This window comes from Syngnathoides biaculeatus, chromosome 10 (assembly GCF_019802595.1).
Source record: "Syngnathoides biaculeatus isolate LvHL_M chromosome 10, ASM1980259v1, whole genome shotgun sequence".
Classification (NCBI taxonomy): domain Eukaryota; kingdom Metazoa; phylum Chordata; class Actinopteri; order Syngnathiformes; family Syngnathidae; genus Syngnathoides; species Syngnathoides biaculeatus.
The window spans coordinates 26587602-26608226 of record NC_084649.1 but is presented as its reverse complement, the minus strand read 5'-3'; the positions used below and the strand labels follow the sequence as shown (position 1 = coordinate 26608226).

General features: G+C 46.6%; 2 protein-coding genes across 6 annotated transcripts in view; both read left to right on the top strand.

Annotated features, from left to right (window-relative positions):
• ephb2b (eph receptor B2b) overlaps window positions 1–17431 on the top strand; it is a 147951-nt gene extending 130520 nt beyond the window's left edge. Inside the window, exons 7-16 of one of the 5 annotated variants that reach the window (XM_061832106.1) lie at window positions 2112–2274; window positions 4259–4367; window positions 5024–5088; window positions 7651–7764; window positions 7837–8084; window positions 12504–12719; window positions 13825–13974; window positions 14733–14926; window positions 16908–17063; window positions 17287–17431. In XM_061832106.1, the coding sequence (XP_061688090.1) occupies window positions 2112–2274; window positions 4259–4367; window positions 5024–5088; window positions 7651–7764; window positions 7837–8084; window positions 12504–12719; window positions 13825–13974; window positions 14733–14926; window positions 16908–17063; window positions 17287–17395 (1524 nt within the window). In that variant the 3' untranslated portion in view covers window positions 17396–17431. Of the gene's footprint in view, window positions 1–2111; window positions 2275–4258; window positions 4368–5020; window positions 5089–7641; window positions 8085–12503; window positions 12720–13824; window positions 13975–14732; window positions 14927–16907; window positions 17064–17286 lie in introns of all 5 variants that reach the window. The other 4 variants (XM_061832104.1, XM_061832105.1, XM_061832103.1 and 1 more) reach the window with 4 other exon arrangements.
• A 999-nt stretch (window positions 17432–18430) lies between these two features.
• LOC133507386 (ephrin type-B receptor 2-like) lies at window positions 18431–20184 on the top strand. Its single transcript, XM_061832343.1, has 2 exons — window positions 18431–18639; window positions 18863–20184. Exons 1-2 carry the CDS (start codon window positions 18431–18433, stop codon window positions 18969–18971), a joined length of 318 nt encoding a protein of 105 aa, XP_061688327.1. The 3' UTR covers window positions 18972–20184.
• The last annotated feature ends 441 nt before the right edge of the window (window positions 20185–20625 follow it).

Genomic DNA, 20625 nt, shown 5'->3' with positions numbered 1-20625 from the left:
CAGCAACCTTTTTGAGGGTGAGGGCTGCTTCGTGAGCACCGATCGTATGAAGGGCTACGTGGCCTGTTTGCGGCAAATTTCAGACTCAGTTCCTTCCACGTACATTAAATATTTTCGTTTTGATTTATTGTAGTAAATGACATTACAGGTATTTTAAAATTTTAATTCACGTAAGCAAGTCAGATTCAGAATTTAAAGCACAAATAATCGTAATGGTATTTTTACAACACACGTCGCGGGGGCCTTATATGGTCTTCCCGGGCTACCGTTCGCCCACGGGCACCGGGTTGGTGACCCCTGACTTGGACCCTACAATTTTGTCTATTTTTTTTTTTTTTTGTCAGATTATTGACTTTTTTTTTTTGTTTGTGTTGTCATTATTTGCTGGTTATAAATCGGGCTAGAGTTCACCTGAAAGCGTGAACGTGCATGCCACAAATCCAGAAGTTGCAAATTCTTTACTGAACTTTATTCCCCGGTGGATTCTATTAGATTGTTCAACCCACGAGTGTATTATGGAGTGTCCTCACATAGACGGAACTACAGAGATGAAACCGCAACGGGCTGAGGAGTAGCGTCGCCCAAGAGACTCGTGAGCAAAGCAAGGCTGCCCAACTGCTTGTCGGCGTTTTTGTTTTTTTTTTTTCCCCCACTCTTGTCAAGCAGCATTCGTTCTTCTCGGAGCTCCCTCGGTGTAGTAGCGCACTCGCAGGCGCATACAAAACAAGCGTAGGCGCACCAGACGGGGGAGGGCTGTCAAAACGCTCGTCCGTGGTCCCCCGCCGCGGCCCGCGAGCGCACGCTGAGTGACGGCCGGGCTGACGGGAAGCAGCTCGGAGCGGGCATCCGCAACGAGGCGGCTACGACGCTCACAAGACGCGTGGACGACGTCGGTCACGGCGCTTCGCACTCCGGACGCCGGAGCCTTGACTTGCATAGTGAATTTGTTGCCTAGCTAAGCTCGGAAGACGGATTTATTTTGCACGGTGGTGCCAGGAGGACGGCGGCCCCAGCTTTTTGCAACTTACACCCGGTTGCATGTTTCATTTTCATGTTTTGTTTTGCAAAACAAAATATGATTAGGCTGCTTTTAAAGTTATTGCAATTCCCTGACACGAGAGCCACAGTTGCTGATCTGCTTCCAGCCGATCATTTAATGCGACAAGTACATAAAGGCAAAACCCAAGCAAGAAGATGCCGTAAGCTACCGCTGTTAACTATCATCCTTCGGATATTTTGTTGACCACGTGAGTAATAAACGTGCGTTATTCCCATTTATGAGGGCAGGACATTTACCCTTAAAATGCATATGTACGCATGAGTATATGCTATGAATTGAGATAACAAAATAGCTAAATGATTAGCATTCGTGATTAGCATTAGCACACTAGCGAAACAAAGCTCACATCCATTCAGCTCACTCCTACATAGCATTACATGTACATTACATATCTAATGGCATCCTCTGTCATTTTTTTAGCAACATTTTTCACTGGCCAAACCACGCGTCCATCTGGAATAAACATCCGAGGAGAAAACACAGACCAAAATGGTTCCGGATGGCGCAATTTGGTTTGCGCTGTAATATTTTTGGGATTTGCTGGAGGCAGAGATTTTTGCGTCAACTCGTTTTTAACCGAGTTAGCATTTTTTTCACAGCCCCGCTGTTATCCAAAACTCACATCAAGACGCCCACGAGAAATCCAACCGGCAATGTCCCCGATGTCTCTCAGTAGGCCCCGCCCCTCAAAGGCACATTTACAAATTCTTTATCTGGCAATAGGACATGGCTAGCCTCCAAATAAAGCTAGCAATCTTAAAACTTGTGTATTTTTACTTCACAGACTTATAGAGTCGTATGTATTTCTTATTTTAAGATAAACACACTCACAACCAGTAATAAGATTCTAATACAGTAAATTCAGTCTATATCAAATGCTTTGCATTAAAACGTTCTGGTAAGAAATCAACAAGCATATTTGAATTTATTGTTGGCTAACTAGCGCTTAAGAGCCCAACGCGGTGCGTCAGGCATGATGCTGCCGAAATAATATTGCAGGTAAATTTGACATGAACACTTACGATGGACTAAGTAATTCCTTCCACTTCAGGACCAGTCGGAGTACAACGCCACCGTCGTCCGGAGCCAAACCAACACGGCGGTGATCCGGGGCCTCAAACCGGGGAGCATCTACGTCTTCCAGGTCCGAGCGCGCACCGTCGCCGGCTTTGGACGCTACAGCGGCAAACTCTACTTCCAGACCATGACGGAAGGTGAGCGGTCCAAAAAAAAAAAAAAAAAAACAAAAACCGAATACGTGGGTGTGCGGGTGGTGCTGTCGCCATCTCTTAGGTTATTCAAACAATAACTCGTGTGCAATGTTTCCGGTCAGTTTCAAATTTTGCCCAGTCTGACGATTCCATTGAGACGATTCGTAGAGGTTTAACCAGCATTAAAACTTACATCAAAGAGTTGTCAATGGGCGCGGTTGGGGTGGGTATTGGTTGTCGATGACGACGCGTTTCATTTGAAACCCTCAACTGGACGGTGTCAAACGCACGGTCCGCGGGCCGGAGCTGGCCCGTCATAATTTCCAATGTGGCCTCTTTTGAAAGTAAAAAATTTTGTCCATTGAAGGATGCACTGAGGACCACTTCAATGACATTCTGAAATGCGCTGCGCCTCGGGATTTGACACCAGATATCGCTGCACTTGTGCGAGTTAGATTAGGCCGAGTTTCAGGAGAAATTTTTGCCGACTACATACGAAATGCAGAGCCGCCTTGCCACCGTGAGCAAGGCAGTCCTGTTAAACAGAATATTGCCAAATGGCTGTTCACAGCATTTGTTTTTGTTTCATGCACTGACACAACTTGTATGCCTTTTTCCATATAAACTCATAAACTCAACCTCTTTCCTACCTGTACACGCCGGGCAATCGACTGCTGACCAGTCAGGCTTTTATCCCGGTTCTTCTTCTTCTTTTCCTTTCGGCTTGTCCCGTCAGGGGTCGCCACTGCGTCCCGCTTCTCTCTCGCCAAAAGTCAGCTCGGATGGGCTCCGGCTCACCCGCCTGACTTGATGACGAGCGCTGTCGAAAATGGATGGATAAGCGATCCGCAAATAGCCAGCGGCGGCCGGAGAAGTCTTCAGTTCTGATCCACTTGTCTCCTGGCTGCGCAGGAGCAGGAACACATGCATTGGGGCGACATCACTCGCGGAGGTTAATGTTAGTACCATTCGTGGCTTTTCCCTCTGAAAAGCTCATTTCCTCCAGGCCGCAGTTCCCAGGACCGCCATTAGCTCGGAGCGTCATACATCACGTTGGGCGCACACGCACGGACCTCTCAGCGCAAAAACTTCGCACGCGGTGCTGATTTTACAGTCGAGTCAAGCGCAGCATTATTTATTGTTTAGTGGCTGATTTTTGCGGTGTGGATTTCATGTCCACTTTAATGTCGCCCTGGGGTCAGACGCATTGAAATTGAGAGCAGGACAAGCGAGACCAGCTTCGGTACTTTGACGTGTACTCGGACGTCCGCGAGCCGCTTGTTGTCTTTGAAAAGTCACAACAATACATTTTTGTTGTGAAATTACAAATTCATTGTTATCGTTACTACATTGGTTTTAGGAAAATAACTTACATATTTGTCCAAATTTTAATTCAGACTTTTGACTTTTACAGTTTTTCCTTTTACAAAATTACAGATTATTTCTCTTGAAATGATAACTGAGTGCCTTTTTCAAACTTTTGTCATGAAATGACCATTTCAATAGGATTTTCATCTTGAAAAAATAACTTTAAGCTACAAAAATGGTTTTTTTCATAAAATTACAAATTTCAACTTTTTCTTTAAATTTCCAAAATTTTCTCCTGAAAATTGTTTTTTTTTTAATGTCACGATTATGACTTTGTTCCTTTTATAATTACAGTATTCATCTTTTAACAAAACCCTTCCTTTCAAAAATTCACAATTCCACATACTTTTTTTTTTTAGTATTTACACTTTTTTTGTCATTAAATGAAAACTTCCTGTAAAATTCACTTTTTTTCCTTGTCTAATCACGAGTTTGTTTTTTTTTTTGATAAAAACAATTGTCTTTTTTTCTAGTAACAAGCAATTTTTCCGTAAGAATTGTCATTTGTTCCTTGTAAATTGCAAATCCATGATTTGTGATTGTGTCATTTCTTTATTTCTCGCAACATTTTCCCAATTTTCTTGTAAAAATCACTTTGGCGTCTGTTTGTGCCACGCAGCCGAATACAACACGAGCATCCGCGAGAAGCTGCCCCTCATCATCGGCTCGGCGGCCGCCGGCCTGGTCTTCCTCATCGCCGTGGTCGTCATCATCATCGTGTGCAATCGGTGAGGCTCTGGCCAATTCAGATGTTTGATTGTAACGATGTTATTAAGTTTTATTGAACCACAGCCTGGTGCAACGAGACTGTAATAAGTTACAGTTCCATATATTGCGCTATCGTTTTTTTTTTCCCATCACGGATTGGAGGGTAACTCCCGATAAGATATTATCATATTCCATCGACTGTGATGCTAAAATGTGGTCATAAAAACAAAAAACGAAAAAAGTTAGCCACGACGACGCTCACACCAATGCGGACGTCGGACTTTGCGCCTGCGGTGCGCCGGTTCTCCAAATTCGGAAAATGGATCTCGCCTGCCTCCTCGCGCAGGATTTGCGCTAGTCACACAAATAGAGCCCGAGGAGTTAAAATTCCCATGATAATTCCTGATTATTGCCTTGTTTTTTCTTCTCTATTAAGAAGAAAGTCAATTCCCGTGACGTTTTGACGTCTTGCGTAGATTTTCCTTTTTCGTCTGGTCCGGTCTTTGCCTTTGTAGCGTCACGCCGAGCACAAGAAACAAACAAAAAAAAAGTGTCCACTTGACAGCCAGTCAAGTACATCCCAGTTTTCAAAGTGTGGATGTGCCGTGATGCGTGCCCCCCCCCCCCCCCCCCATCTTTCCACCAGCACTAGAGTTCTTTGTCTCCCCCCCAGGAGGCGTGGCTTCGACAGGGCCGATTCCGAGTACACGGACAAGCTGCAGCACTACACCAGCGGCCACAGTGAGTAACACCCCCCCCCCCCCCCGGCCCCTCCCCTTCTCCCGCAACACCTGTCACCATGGCTACCGTCTGGCACGGCGGGCCCTCACGCCTTTGCACACCTGTCTCCATGGCTACCGTCTCCCACCCGAAAGCCCCACCCCGGCTTTCCGGCGAGTAATCCCGCCTGTCGTCAGAGGAAGCCTTTCAAAGCGACGTCCACGTTTCGGTTCTCGTCGTTAACTGCCGCCTTTGTTGTGGAAGTAGGTCAGCCCCTCGCCGGCGTTATGTCGCCATCAGCGAGCTAATGCCGTGCGAGTCATTTGCCACTGATAAAATATTTAAAAGGCTCAGCGACGCGACGTCAAAACCTCCACCGTGCAACTTATTGGGGCTGATAAGGGCAGAATAAATCCTCAAGATCGCCCCAGGGAGACGTTTTGCCTTCTTTGTATTGGAAATGCTGCAACTTATTTCAATTTCTTGTTGTTTTTTTTTTGTTTTTGTGTGTGTGAGGGAAACACGGCTTTAAAAGTAGTAACTGTTTTTTTTTTTTTTTTTTTTGTTAAATGATGATGCTGGTCAGAATCTTGGGCTGGGTTTATGATGCATGGTGACGAAATTGAGATATTTTCCATGACTTATTTCCCAAATGTGGCACCTGAGAGGGGGGAAAAAAAATAAAGCATGGAATAGTCCGAATCGTCCAAATGTAGTCAGAAGTTAAGTTCATGATTTTCTTTTAATTGGAAAAAAATTAGCAATTTTTGTCTCCAAATATGACCAAATATTGGTTTAAAAATTCTGACTTTTTCTTCCTAAAAGAAACTTTTTCTTCTCTTAAAAATATATATATTTTAAGGTTAAGACTTTTTAATGTGAACATGTCGTGTCATGTCAGCATGAATACAAAAATTTTGCATGAAAATGGACATGTCAGATTGCAGAAAAAAATCCAAATGTGAGTAGTTTCTAAATTGAGCTTTTTTGCGTTTTTTTTTTCATATTAATAAATTGTCGATATAATCTTGAAATTAGTTTTTCTTGCAAAAAAAAAAAAACATTCTTCAAAATTCATGAATTGGTCAAAATTTGGAGGAACAGATAAAAAATCTTTTCTTCATAAAATTACCAATTTCATCCATCTATCCATCCATTTTCTTTGCCGCTTATCCGCACAAGGGTCGCGGGTGTGCTGGAGCCTATCCCAGCTGTGAACTGGCAGCCAATCGCAGGGAGGAACACCGATCATATGTCAATAAATATCAATATTCGCATTAAATTGGAATTGGCCACTTGGCCCCTCAGCGTTTGAGCAGAGGGAAATGATTCAGATTTCCTCCACCTGCCACGGCGAGCCTGCGGTGCGACGAGCCCGACGTCCACTTAAGCAGCCCGTGGGCCCGACGCGGATGCGGGAGGCAAATAATCGGATTTTGAACTCTGGAAGCTTGAATTCGGCAGACCGTTAAAGGCCACATTAAGCCAATTTACCTGGCAGGGGGGGACTTGGGTGAGAGCGAGGACCGGGTGAGCCTCTGCCCTGCGATAAGAGCCCACGGGAGACAACACAAATATACATTTCTATTTCTGCCGTCGCCGCCCATTATTACTGCTCAGGGGCCTGAAGGGGCCTGAAGGGGCCTGAAGGGGCCTGAAGGGGTCGTGTCCTTGCTGGCTAGATGAGCTCACGGCCTCCAAGCTCCAGTGGAGCGCGTCCGCAATCCTCCAGATGATTGCTAACCGACGCTAAAATGACCGATGCCGACGCTTCGCTCGTGGCATCTGCCCGCCGTCGGTGCGGGCGGCGTGGGTTCGATTCCCACTCGGGAAAGAATGGTTGGCCGTCCCCGTATGTGGCCTGCCACCGACTGGCGACCGCTTCAGGGTGTCACCCGTTCATATACCCGGATCAATAGTGGCACGTAGAGGTTGAACGACAACGACAATGTCCAGTATTTTACAGTCTCGGTTTGCCCGCCAGTTTAAAAGTGTCTTCAATTCAATACAACACAGTTCTCTCTGCACAAGTTTTCAGCAATTCTCCTCAATATATGCAGAAATAAATTCCTTCCACAGAGTCTTTCAAATTCTCGTCTTCCTCGTGGCAATTTTTAGCAATGTATTGGTATTTTTTTCACTCGTATTGTAAAACTGGTGCCCTGCGATTGGCTGTCAACCCGTTCAGGGTGTACCCCGCCTCCTGCGACCCTTGTGAGGATAAGCAGGTAAGAAAATGGATGGATGGATGATATGCCTACCATATTTTCCGAATCACTATTTTATCCGGCATTTGCAAGTTCTGACTTTAGGCCTGATGATCAGAAATTTTGTCCTCCACTTTTGCTGCTCCATTGTAAATAAAAGTAACCCCCCCCCCAAAAAAAAAAAAAAAAATAAAAATAAATAAATAAATATTCTGCTCAGAAATCTAGAACATTTTTACGTTTCTGGCGAGAATTTTCCTCTCCAGTCCAGCAGGCGGCAGCAGTGCACGATCCAAGCTGGTTTCCAACGGAATTTTCCAACGTGCGGGAACCAAATACGTTAGTGTCTCTCTCCCTGTTTTCCAAGTGACTCCAGGAATGAAGATCTATATCGATCCGTTCACGTATGAGGACCCCAACGAGGCCGTGCGGGAGTTCGCTAAGGAGATTGATACATCCTGCGTGAAGATCGAGCAGGTCATCGGTGCAGGTAATGTCATGCGGCATCCAAACGGAAAAACCAAACAAAGTCAAATACGTCTTGTCTCGCCCGCGCTCGCAGGAGAGTTCGGTGAGGTGTGCAGCGGCAACCTGAAGCTGCCCGGCAAGCGGGAGATGTTCGTAGCCATCAAGACCCTGAAGACGGGCTACACGGAGAAGCAGCGGCGGGACTTCCTCAGCGAGGCCAGCATCATGGGGCAGTTCGACCACCCCAACGTCATCCGCCTGGAGGGCGTGGTCACCAAGAGCAGCCCCGTCATGATCGTCACCGAGTTCATGGAGAACGGTTCTCTGGACTCCTTCCTCAGGGTGAGCGAGGACAGCCCGCCGGGCAAATACCTTCGCAGGTCTGAAGGTCCGAAGCCCGTGGAACGGAATTTAAGATCAGCAAAATTACATTTTCCAAAACAACTGCGTTTTGACTTGCTTTTGAAAATCGAGACACTTTCAGAACGGAAGGAAGCAAACAAAATATCGTTACAGTAACGCGCTTTAGGTGATGAAACAAAACAAAGAAGGAAAAATACAATGCAAACTGGATACAGTGTAAGAAAGATCATTTAAACGTGCAAATGCTTTACAAAGCAGAAGAAAATGAAAGAATTTTTTTACTTGACGTCACTTCCGTTCGCAACTATAAATATTTATTGTAAAGGAAGTGAAGGAGTTAATATGAATGAGTTATGAATTGTGTTCCAGTCACATTTGAAAAATGTACGGGTGTGGTCAGTCATGCCCGCAGATATAAAGTTACAGGTGTGGTCCACCAGCCATGCCCGCAGATATACTGTAAAGTTGCGGGTGTGTTTTCTGTTTGTAATTTTGAGTGTGCACCTTTAAGAGTGGAGGGGGGGCGGTGTCAGGTAAACTCTGAAGTAGAATTCGGCTGAGCTCGTTGTTACGGATCGAGTGCTTCCGTGTTTAAAAAAAAAAAAAAAAGACGTCGGGCTGTGGTTCACTGCGCTGGATCGGTTTTCGTGTGCGACAAGTGCGCGATTGCAATCGAGCACGAAAAATCACACGCGTAAAATTGGTTACAAGTAGACATGGATATGGAAAAACGTCGCTTATTTTGTGTAGTGTTGACCAATGTGCTCTCTAAGCTACGCCACTGCACAATTTTCGTGTTTAAAAAAAAAAAAAAAGACCTCAGGCTGTGGTTCACTGCGCTGGATCGGTTTTCGTGTGCGACAAGTGCGCAGTTGCGCAATTGCGCAGCTTAGACGGAACATTGGTCGATACTACACAAAATGAACGACATCTTTCAATATCTATGTATTTCTACTCATAACAAATTTTATGCGCGGGATTTTCCGTGCTCGACTGCAGATTTGCGAGTGCAATGACGCGTGGGCGCATACGCGCCCGTCAAATCAGAGTAACTGGTGTTCTTTTATGAATGGACAGTTAAAGTAGCAGGTTAGTCTTAAGAGGGGGAAAGAATGAATAAAGAAGCAATAAACTTGGCAGGATGAAAAGAGCAAATATATAAATTATGTGAGAGGGGGAAAAAAAAGGCCATACTTTAGTCTTTTCTTCTTTCTTTAAGTGAATAAGAACTTGTCTGAGTGATAAATTCACATGAGACTCCTTATTCTATTCTTGATAATGAACCCTTTTCATTATATATGTAGATGACACTTCTAAATTTCTATCAAGAAGAAAAAAAAAAAACTCATTCATCTTCTGAGTTTCTCACTTGGGTACGTTTGACGTTGCGGAAACAAAGCGACAGCTGCCGTTTGTGTCTTCTCTGAGGTCACTCCGCCCGGGTTGAGACGGCTATTTTTTTTTTTTTTTTTTTTTTTTTTCGCAAGCAAGCGCCGAAAGTCCGCGCAAAGGCCGGCGCACAATGTGTAATTTCGAGGGTGGCCGTCATGCATTATGTATGACGCTTAATCGCCGGCACGGGCGGCTTCGGACGTGACGTGAGGAGAAGCGCGAGGCGAAGCCCGCGAGCAGCAAAGCGTGAAAGGCAAGTAGGCTACTGGAGCACCGGCGTAGACTGCTAATACGGACGACCCCCCCACGCCCCCCGCCCCGCCTCGGTAGCGCCATCCTCCGGAATTGGGCCGAGGTGGGAAAATATTCTCACTTGGGTAAATAAAACAAAAATGGCAAAAGTGGAAGCACTTATTCGACTTCAATATTGAAGTGAATATCTTCAAACTTGCTAAATATGATTTTTTTTTAAATAGAGGATAAAATATGGAACTTTTCAAAATAGCAACATTTGTAATGTTTTTCTTAACTACAGTACAGTATATATAAATGGTGGACAGCGATTGTTAATTTAAAAAAAATGAAAAAAAAAAAAAACAGCAACAACGGTACAAGTACTTATTCTACTCCAGTATTTAATTTAAAGTAAAAACATATTTTTACTACCAATTATAGACAATATCCACTTTACTAACTTGGCTCAACAAGAATGGGGGGAAAAAAATGTCTCGACAAACAAAAGTTTCCCTCGTTTGTTAACTTACATCACAGGTGTCATAATCAAGGCTCGGGGGCCAGATGCGGCCCGCCGTGTGATTTTATGTGGGCCGCAGAGGCAAATGATGTGTATCAACGTCCATGATGTTTTGGTTCAAATCTGTACCAATCATTACCAATTTTCCCATCATAAATGATAAAGTTGAGATATTACAAGCATTTTTGTCTCACCAAACTACAATAGTAGGAAACACCATTACCCTTGATTTCTGATTCCAGAACTAATTCGTAAATTTCATGTGTTAATATGATGAGGCGGTTAAAGATTTTTATCGTTTCACAGTTATATAACGGCCCTTTCAGGGAAAGCGCAAGTACAATCTGGCCTGCGATTAAAAATGAGTTTGACACCCCTGACTTACGTAGTGTTTGCACTCAAATCAATAAAACTGCACCTTGCATGTTGCTTGGTGCGAGTGAGGCGGGGCACACCCTGAAGTGGTCGCCAGCCAATCGCAGGGCACATCGAGACAACCAGTCGCACTCGCGATCACACCGACGGAGCAATTTAGAGTGTCCGATTAATGTTGCGTGTTTTTGGGGTGTGGGAGGAAACCGGAGTGCCCACCCGGAGAAAACCACGGGGAGACTCCACACAGGCAGGACAGGGATTTGAACCCCGGCCCTCAGAACTGTGAGGCCGACGCTCTCTCCAGTTCCTCCACCGTTCCGCCTGATTTCAAATGCAGATGAGTAAAAATAAAACGTCATCAGAAAAATAAATACTCAAGTAAAAGACAGATGTCTCAAAATCTACTTCAGCAAAATCAAGTATTTGGACGTGGTCGTGGTGGGGGTGGGGGTGGGGGTTGCCCGCACAGCTGCAGCGCTTCCGCCTTCAAGCACTTCACCAAACGGTGGAGGTGGTGGGGGGCCAACAGCTGTAGACGGGCGTCCAGACCGGGCTTAGCGGCGGCTCGGCCTGCAGAGACCACCTCGAGGCAAAATTCTCTCTCTTGCTTTCTGTCCTGTGGTGCCCCCCCACCCCCCAACATTTGCGCATTAAACTCTGATGGATCTGGTTTCTGGTCATCGTAAAATGTCATCAATAATCATAATACTGGCTGTAACGTGCTATGACCGAGATTTTCAATCATTTTTCTATTGATTGTCAAGAAAAATCCAGCAGCATGCTTTAATTCCATCCAATAATATTTTGCCCTTCTTATGTGACTCTTAGAGGAAAGAGATGTATATTATTTTTGTATTTTTTAGAATTTAAAGCAAGCAATCATCTTTTTTTTTTTTATTAGCGGCTACCAAAAAAAAAATCTAGCAATTATTTTTTCATCCATCCAGACCGCAAATGAATAGCGCTAATATGAAGGCACCATTGACCGATTTAATGATAACTTTTGAAAAATGTTATTTTACGTGACGTGTATTGTATTTCACCGCTTCACCAAGCCAAGAAAATTATCGTCATGGATCGCGTGCGGACATGTCACCGAACACAAATAATCTCATGTCGCATGTTGTTGTCGAAGCGCTCGTCAGCATCAATTAGATGGGGCTTAGAATGGAGCTTTGAGGTACACCGCACTTGGAAGATCTTGAAGACTGGTTTTCAGTACCCTGGTGAGAAATGGCTCCGGCATTGACAGTTTAACCCAAAATTCTAATATGCGGCGCTTATGGAAAACTGATGCTGTGCGGTGTGGAACCTTGAGGTACACCACAGTTGGAATTTCCTGAAGACTGGTTTTCTGCGACAAATGTATCCCACGTCGTCGTGTGAGTCTGTGCAGTCCCGGCCATTGCTTGAAAGTGGCTCTGGAGCTTGACCTAACCAAGCTTCCAAGTCATGGGCGGAGAAACTCAGATGGGGGCGTTTTATTTATTTTTTTTTAATGCAAACTAGCCTAACTGTGAGGACGCATTTTCAGAACTATGCAAATCACAAAAGATGTACCTGGTTGTTTAATGTCACTATTGTCCATCATCCAACAATTTCTTTAAAAGACAACAATTATTTTCACACACGCCTGACCTCGGTGCGGGTAACCTCGGATCGATTCCCGCTCAGTGATGGTGTCGAGATGTGGGCCGCGACTGCCTGGCGGTCAGTTCAGGGCGTAGTCCGCCTTTCACCCAAAGTTAGCTGGGATAGGCTCCAGCACTCTCCGACCCCTGCGAGGATGTGCGGCTTGGAAAATGGGGGAAACATATCTCCTTTGATTTTTTTTTTTTTTGTTGTTGACGTTTTGCGTTGCCGTGCGTCCCATCCAGCAAAACGACGGCCAGTTCACCGTAATCCAGCTGGTGGGAATGCTGCGGGGCATCGCCTCGGGCATGAAGTACTTGGCCGACATGAATTACGTGCACCGTGACCTGGCCGCCCGCAACATCCTCGTCAACAGCAACCTGGTGTGCAAGGTGTCGGACTTTGGCCTCTCGCGCTTCCTGGAAGATGACACATCGGACCCCACCTACACGAGCGCCCTGGTGAGGAACAGCAGACTCGTTTCTTCTTCTTCCGTTGATGAATCGTTATTTTCGGGGCCTCGGTTTTACATCAGCCCAATACTGACATTGCCAAATTCACTCAGGTAGAAAGTTGTCAAATGTAATCCCCTCACACCAATTTCACCAACCGGCGTGAAATTACCGTATTTTCCGCACCTAAAAGCCTTCAATTTTCTCAAAAGCTGACAGTGCGCCTTATAATCAGGTGCGCCTTATATATGGATCCATTTTGAGCCTTTAGGTGCACATAGCATCTATTCTATGTGCCTTATAATGCGGTGTATATATGATAATGATATATATGAACGAAAAAGTTTTGAAATAGGTGCGCCTTATAGTGCGGAAAATACGGTAAGTGATAAGAGGACCTGTGCAAAATTCTCAATGAATGTGAATCTATGCATGAAATTGAACAGAAAGATGTCCATTTGGATTTGACGAAGGGATTTTAGGAAAATTCCAGGGCTCGCACTACTATTCAAACGCTTACTAGATAATTTGAACAAACGCTCTTCAATCATACATTTTTCTCATTTTTATAGAGGGTGCTATTAAAGCCATCCTGTTTTGACCAAGTTTCTTAAAATTCCAGTCAAACAGTACGCTATAAAACTGCACTTAAAACAATGGGAAAAAATTTACAGAAATGAGAAATATATCCAGCCATCCAAATTTATCCTTATCCTCACAAGAGTTGCAGGAGATCTGGAGCCCATCCCAGCCGTACAATCCAGGAGGTAGCTATTTATTACTTTGACTAACAACGAAGGGAATTGTGAAAACCTCATTGGTGGAAGCAATTAGAGTGGAGGTATAATTAGATGGGACTCGGGATGGAGCCTTGAGGTATGCCACAGCTGGAAGATGTTTTTAAGATTGTTTTCCATAATTGTTGCACATCTTTAAACATGTAATTATCATTTATATTTCCACTCGGGCTCTTCTACCTTGTCGACTGTACCCCAACCGCTTTGTGCTCTTCCTGTATTTCTTTTGAAGTGTTTTGCCCCCTGGTATTTTGGTGCATCCCGATCTTGGTTTAATTGACCAACTACGCTAACGCGTTTACATTTTGCGCTCGCAGGGTGGGAAGATCCCGATCCGGTGGACAGCGCCCGAAGCCATCCAGTACAGGAAGTTCACCTCGGCCAGCGACGCGTGGAGCTACGGGATCGTCATGTGGGAAGTCATGTCGTACGGGGAGAGGCCCTACTGGGACATGACCAATCAAGACGTACGTAGCCGTGCTCATCTGCAGGCGTTGTTGCGCCCGCTCCGCCAAACGTTTCATATCTGAGCTTCGTTTTGCAGTCCCCGGAGTGTGGCCCATCGCCGCTCCAAACAGTGCGATAAATCCTTCCAGCCGCCGCGCAGATATAATCAGATTATTTGAAAATGCTCAGCGGCGCTCTGTAGACAATTTCTGCTCTCGACTGGAGCCTCAATTTCTCTCTCTGGGAAGAGTGCAAATTATGTGGGGGGGGGGGGGGGGGCGGCAGGCAATGAGAATAGTTTCAAATTGAAAGTGAGAACGCTAATGTGCCGAGAGAGGACGGAGGACCTCGGCTCTTATCTTATTAGGAACTCCGGATCGCACCTGTTCTCCATTGGGGTCCTTATTTGGGCGTCTCCTGATTGAAATTAATATGCTTTTGTATCGGTGGGGGGGGGGGGGGTTCTTTAATGGGCGCCCGTAATTAACAGGGATGAGATTGTGCATCCTTCCACGTCGTTCCGCACGGTTAACCAAGCAAGCGCCGCCATCGTGTGCCCCTAATCAACCGAGCAAGCAATCAATTACCGGTCCACACTTTAGAGGCTGAAGTGATGTCAAAGAGTCTGGTTCTACGTGTGGGGTGCAAGTTTGGCGTCTTCTCCTCTTCGAACATCAGGCAAACAAAGCAAACTGTTTTCAGGCTTTTTTCTCTCGTCCTTTTATGCGTCTCTTTTTGTCAAATTTCCCCTCTGCGTGTGTCCCCCGACCCCCTCCAGGTCATCAACGCTATTGAGCAGGACTACCGGCTGCCGCCCCCCATGGACTGCCCGAGTGCGCTGCACCAGCTCATGCTGGACTGCTGGCAGAAGGACCGCAACAACCGCCCAAAGTTCAGCCAGATCGTCAACAATCTGGACAAGATGATCCGCAATCCTAACACCTTGAAGGCCATGACCCCGTTGTCGTCAGGGTGAGTCGGACCACTCGCTGTCAGTTGTTTTGGGGTTTTTGTTTTTACGTCACAGCCTCTTGCACCTTTTTTCCCTCAAGTGCGCTCCGCAGACATCAAGTGACCCTGAGTGGTCTATGTGTGACTTTCCCCTGTTTGCTAGAACCTTTGGCAAAGAGTAGCTCCTTTAGTTCCGCCGTTGTCACTACCAGTTCCCTTACTTCTAATCACTGATAAGTTTGTGAGAAGCCACAAACACAAAAAATAGCCAGGAAAATAAAATATTTTGGTTTTTTTTTTGTTGGTGTTGTTCTACACTTGAACCCAATTTCCAGAAAAATTCTAGGTCAATGTCCACATTGTTTTAGTAACTATTCAATTTCTTCCATTCCGCTGCGCGAAGTCGGACATCGTATTTCGTTTTTATTGGGTATTTGGAGAGTAAGTTGGCACAGTTGTTTTTGTGGGGGTCCTCAATCAAAAAGATCCGCTAGGATGAAGGGCAAAGTTTATAAAACAGTGGTGAGGCCGGCCATGATGGACGGATTGGAGACGGTGGCGCTGAAGAAACGACGGGAAGCAGAACCCGAAGTAGCAGAAATGAAGATGTTGAGGTTCTCGCTCTGAGTCAGCAGGTTGGATAGGATTAGAAACGAGCTCATTAGAGGAACGGCCAAAGTTGGATGTTTTGGAGACAAGGTCAGAGAGAGCAGACTTGGACGGTTTGGACATGTCCGGAGACGAGAGAGTGAGGAAATTGGCAGGAGGATGGTAAGGATGGAGCTACCAAGGAAAAGAGAGCGAGAGGAAGACCAAAGAGAAGGTTGATGGATGTTGAGGACAGTGGCCGTTAGAGAAGATGATGACACGCTGTGGTGACCCCTCATGAGACAAGCAGAAAGGAAAAGCAGAAGAAAGAATCAAAAAAGAAATAAATACATTTTTCATTGCCAAAGACCCCCCCCCGTGTTTCACACACTGCCTTGCTGGCAAAATGGTGCAAGAAGCGCATTACGATAGGTCGGCATTTGTTTTGCCTTCCTCATTATGACAAAGCTCGCCGAAGTATGCGTTCACACAGCCGCCGCCGCGTCACATATTCCGACAACGAGACGTGCGGAGACGTCGGCGAATTGCTCCCTTCACAAACGTGCGTGGCCAGCGAGTCTCGAGTGTTCAACTTCACATTCTGTTTTCTGGCCTCTTACTCAAAGTGCGCGTCGCTGTCGGAAGTCGGCAAACGTGCGCGTAAAAGTGTTCGGAGTGATTGCGTACTGCATCTTGAGGCTCGTTTTTATACGGCCTTACTCATCATTTATGTATCAGCCCGTCTGTCCCTTTCAGACGAGTCGCCAGAGCAGAACACGGGTGAGTCGTCGGCGCTTGACCCGCTCATAAAACTACATGCATGGGGACGTTAGCGAACGTTGTTTTCTAGACAAAGTGCTACGGGGCAGCGAGTCCAGCATGTTAAACGTCACACTCGCACGCAAACTGTGTTACGCCTCGGATACGACGACAGGAGTCGGCAAATTTCTAAGTCGACGGCGGAATTACGGAATGGACGGGGAGTCGAGAAAAAGATGAGTCGTACGGCCAGCGCGAATGGCGCTAGTGATCGGGAAGAATGCGGTTTTCCTTTTCAATCCCTTCCCACGAACGACAAATGCTAATGCCAGCGTTGAGGCCCTTGTGCAACCTCCAAAACATTCCCGATTTTCCACACGCATCCAGTAGGAAAAGAACCGCTGCCTCCCTAAAAAGCTCAGCACCTCATTTGGAAAATCCATTTTAGAAGGAAATGAGTTTGCAAAAAGCCAGTTTGACCAAACGAGGCCCGCGGGATTGTTCGGCGGGCCGTGAGAACGTGACGCGACCGGCGCTCGCAGGTGGTCCGCATAACTACTGCGACGTGAAGAGCCATCACATTTCCACCATCAGTCATCCTAATGCATCCCGCCTGTCCCTCCCAACCCCGACCCCCACCCTGCCTGATCTCTAGTGTGCATCTGCCACTGCTGGACCGGAGCATCCCGGACTTCTCCAGCTTCAGCACGGTGGACGAGTGGCTGGACGCCATCAAGATGGGCCAATACAAGGACAACTTTGCCAACTCTGACTTCACCACTTTCGACGTGGTTTCCCAGATGACGATGGAGTAAGTGACTTTCTCTTCATTTGGGTGTGAGGGGGAGGTGACAATGTGGTAAACCACTCATATTTCAGTACTCCTCTCTTATCTGAACATGCGCAAAATGTGCATCGTACAAAGTTTCACTTTACATAAAACGGCTGCGACGTTCCTAGCATAACTATAAACGTTATCTGCAGATGTATCCAAGACTTCCAAGTCCTGATAAACCGTTTTTTCCTCGTAACAGCGACATCCTGCGGGTGGGCGTGACGTTAGCGGGCCATCAGAAAAAGATACTCAACAGCGTCCAGATGATGCGGGCCCAAATGAACCAGATCCAGTCAGTGGAGGTCTGACCTTCGCCCGAGCAGAGCAAGGGACTCCTGGGGAAGCCCCCCCCCCCCCCCCGTGTTTCACACACTGCCTTGCTGGCAAAATGGTGCAAGAAGCGCATTACGATAGGTCGGCATTTGTTTTGCCTTCCTCATTATGACAAAGCTCGCCGAAGTATGCGTTCACACAGCCGCCGCCGCGTCACATATTCCGACAACGAGACGTGCGGAGACGTCGGCGAATTGCTCCCTTCACAAACGTGCGTGGCCAGCGAGTCTCGAGTGTTCAACTTCACATTCTGTTTTCTGGCCTCTTACTCAAAGTGCGCGTCGCTGTCGGAAGTCGGCAAACGTGCGCGTAAAAGTGTTCGGAGTGATTGCGTACTGCATCTTGAGGCTCGTTTTTATACGGCCTTACTCATCATTTATGTATCAGCCCGTCTGTCCCTTTCAGACGAGTCGCCAGAGCAGAACACGGGTGAGTCGTCGGCGCTTGACCCGCTCATAAAACTACATGCATGGGGACGTTAGCGAACGTTGTTTTCTAGACAAAGTGCTACGGGGCAGCGAGTCCAGCATGTTAAACGTCACACTCGCACGCAAACTGTGTTACGCCTCGGATACGACGACAGGAGTCGGCAAATTTCTAAGTCGACGGCGGAATTACGGAATGGACGGGGAGTCGAGAAAAAGATGAGTCGTACGGCCAGCGCGAATGGCGCTAGTGATCGGGAAGAATGCGGTTTTCCTTTTCAATCCCTTCCCACGAACGACAAATGCTAATGCCAGCGTTGAGGCCCTTGTGCAACCTCCAAAACATTCCCGATTTTCCACACGCATCCAGTAGGAAAAGAACCGCTGCCTCCCTAAAAAGCTCAGCACCTCATTTGGAAAATCCATTTTAGAAGGAAATGAGTTTGCAAAAAGCCAGTTTGACCAAACGAGGCCCGCGGGATTGTTCGGCGGGCCGTGAGAACGTGACGCGACCGGCGCTCGCAGGTGGTCCGCATAACTACTGCGACGTGAAGAGCCATCACATTTCCACCATCAGTCATCCTAATGCATCCCGCCTGTCCCTCCCAACCCCGACCCCCACCCTGCCTGATCTCTAGTGTGCATCTGCCACTGCTGGACCGGAGCATCCCGGACTTCTCCAGCTTCAGCACGGTGGACGAGTGGCTGGACGCCATCAAGATGGGCCAATACAAGGACAACTTTGCCAACTCTGACTTCACCACTTTCGACGTGGTTTCCCAGATGACGATGGAGTAAGTGACTTTCTCTTCATTTGGGTGTGAGGGGGAGGTGACAATGTGGTAAACCACTCATATTTCAGTACTCCTCTCTTATCTGAACATGCGCAAAATGTGCATCGTACAAAGTTTCACTTTACATAAAACGGCTGCGACGTTCCTAGCATAACTATAAACGTTATCTGCAGATGTATCCAAGACTTCCAAGTCCTGATAAACCGTTTTTTCCTCGTAACAGCGACATCCTGCGGGTGGGCGTGACGTTAGCGGGCCATCAGAAAAAGATACTCAACAGCGTCCAGATGATGCGGGCCCAAATGAACCAGATCCAGTCAGTGGAGGTCTGACCTTCGCCCGAGCAGAGCAAGGGACTCCTGGGGAAGCCCCCCACCCCCCACCCCGCCGAGGATGGAGTGTCGGTGTGACCCCCCTCCCACCGCCACCATCTTCCTCCACACTTTCCCCTCCCTCCCGCCTTCCCCCAACTCTCCGTTACTCCCACCTTCACCATCCATCCACAGTTCTGGAAATCAGAACCGCGGGACCTCCAAAGCGAGTGACCCGGCAACACTTCTTTCTCTTCTTCTTCCACCGCTTTACATCGATTGCTTTCGGTTTGTTGTCATCGTTTTGTAAAGAATTTTGTAAGGAAAAAAAAAAAAAAAAAAGATGAACCAGGAAAAGGAGTTTTATCGACATTTAAAGACGTTCTAAGGTTGTACGCTAGAAGAGTTCGGAGAGCTACCCTTTAAAAGGGCAACAAAACAAACAAACGAAAAAAAAAAAGAAACCAACGATCCTGTCAACGGGCCGAGGACGTAGGAACCATCAAATGGACCTTTTTTTTTTTCCCCACAAACTGACTTCAGGAAAATCTCAAGAAAAAAAAAAAAATCAATTTTTTTTTCAGTATGGTGTGAAATGATGTGTTGAAGATTCCCAGCATAGACATTATTTTTACCTCGCGCTTAAGTGGATTTATCGAGGACCACTTGACCCCCCCCCACCCCCCAAGTCCCGTCTACCCCTCCTTCCCGGGTCGCAAGGCATGATGGGTAAGCTGGCGCAACGTGCGGCGGCGGCCATCTATGCTTCGTCCATCCTCTTTCTTCTTCCACTCGCTACGATCGACTTTGCAACCGGGTGGACGCAACGTGTTCTATTTCTACGATTTGCAATTTGTGTATGCATATTATTGAATTGTTCAGATTTTATTTTGAGGTTTTGTTCTGCAAAGAGTTGCCAGACGAAAAAGAAAAAGAAACAAAAAAGACGCTTGGGATCCATTGGTGCTTTGAGTTTGATTAGGAAAAGCTGCACAATCATGTAGATAAACAACCTCCCGTCAATCCCCCCGGAGAAAATATTCTTTGCTTCTATCTTTTGAGCTGTCAATTTTTTTTTTTTTTTGTCAGCGTCGTCGTCGTTAGCGTCCGGAAGCGCTGCCGCCTGCCTCTTCCCGGGTCAGCAGTGTCCGGAATGAAGATCCAGCCGGGATCAAACTCTCACATGCAGTCTGGTTCTTCCCCCACCGGCCTTCTTCCACACCTCACTGAACCCCCCCCCCGTCCCCCCCGTCCCCCTCCGCCTTGGAACCTCTTAAACCGGCTCCACGCAAACCCATTTTTCACATCTGAACTAATTTTGAAAATGTGGAAAAAATAGGCAAATGCGTGCTTACTGTTTATTTTTTTTATTTTTTTTTTATCGTGCGCGTTGTACTCCACAAGACCGACGCAGGACACCTCACAAAGAAGGATATCGCTGCCGAAAGTAGCAATTATCCGTGTCTCCCGTAGTACCAAGAATGACCTGTGGGAGGCAGCGTGGTGCCACAAGGCATCCATCCTCATCGATAGAGAATACAAAGGAAATGAAAGAGTCGCGAAAATGTCGCTTCCTTCACAGTCGTGGAGTCTGCGGATCATCTGACCTTGGAGTCATCACACACATCATAATTTACAATCATAAATATGAAACGGGTTTGACAGTTACGATAGA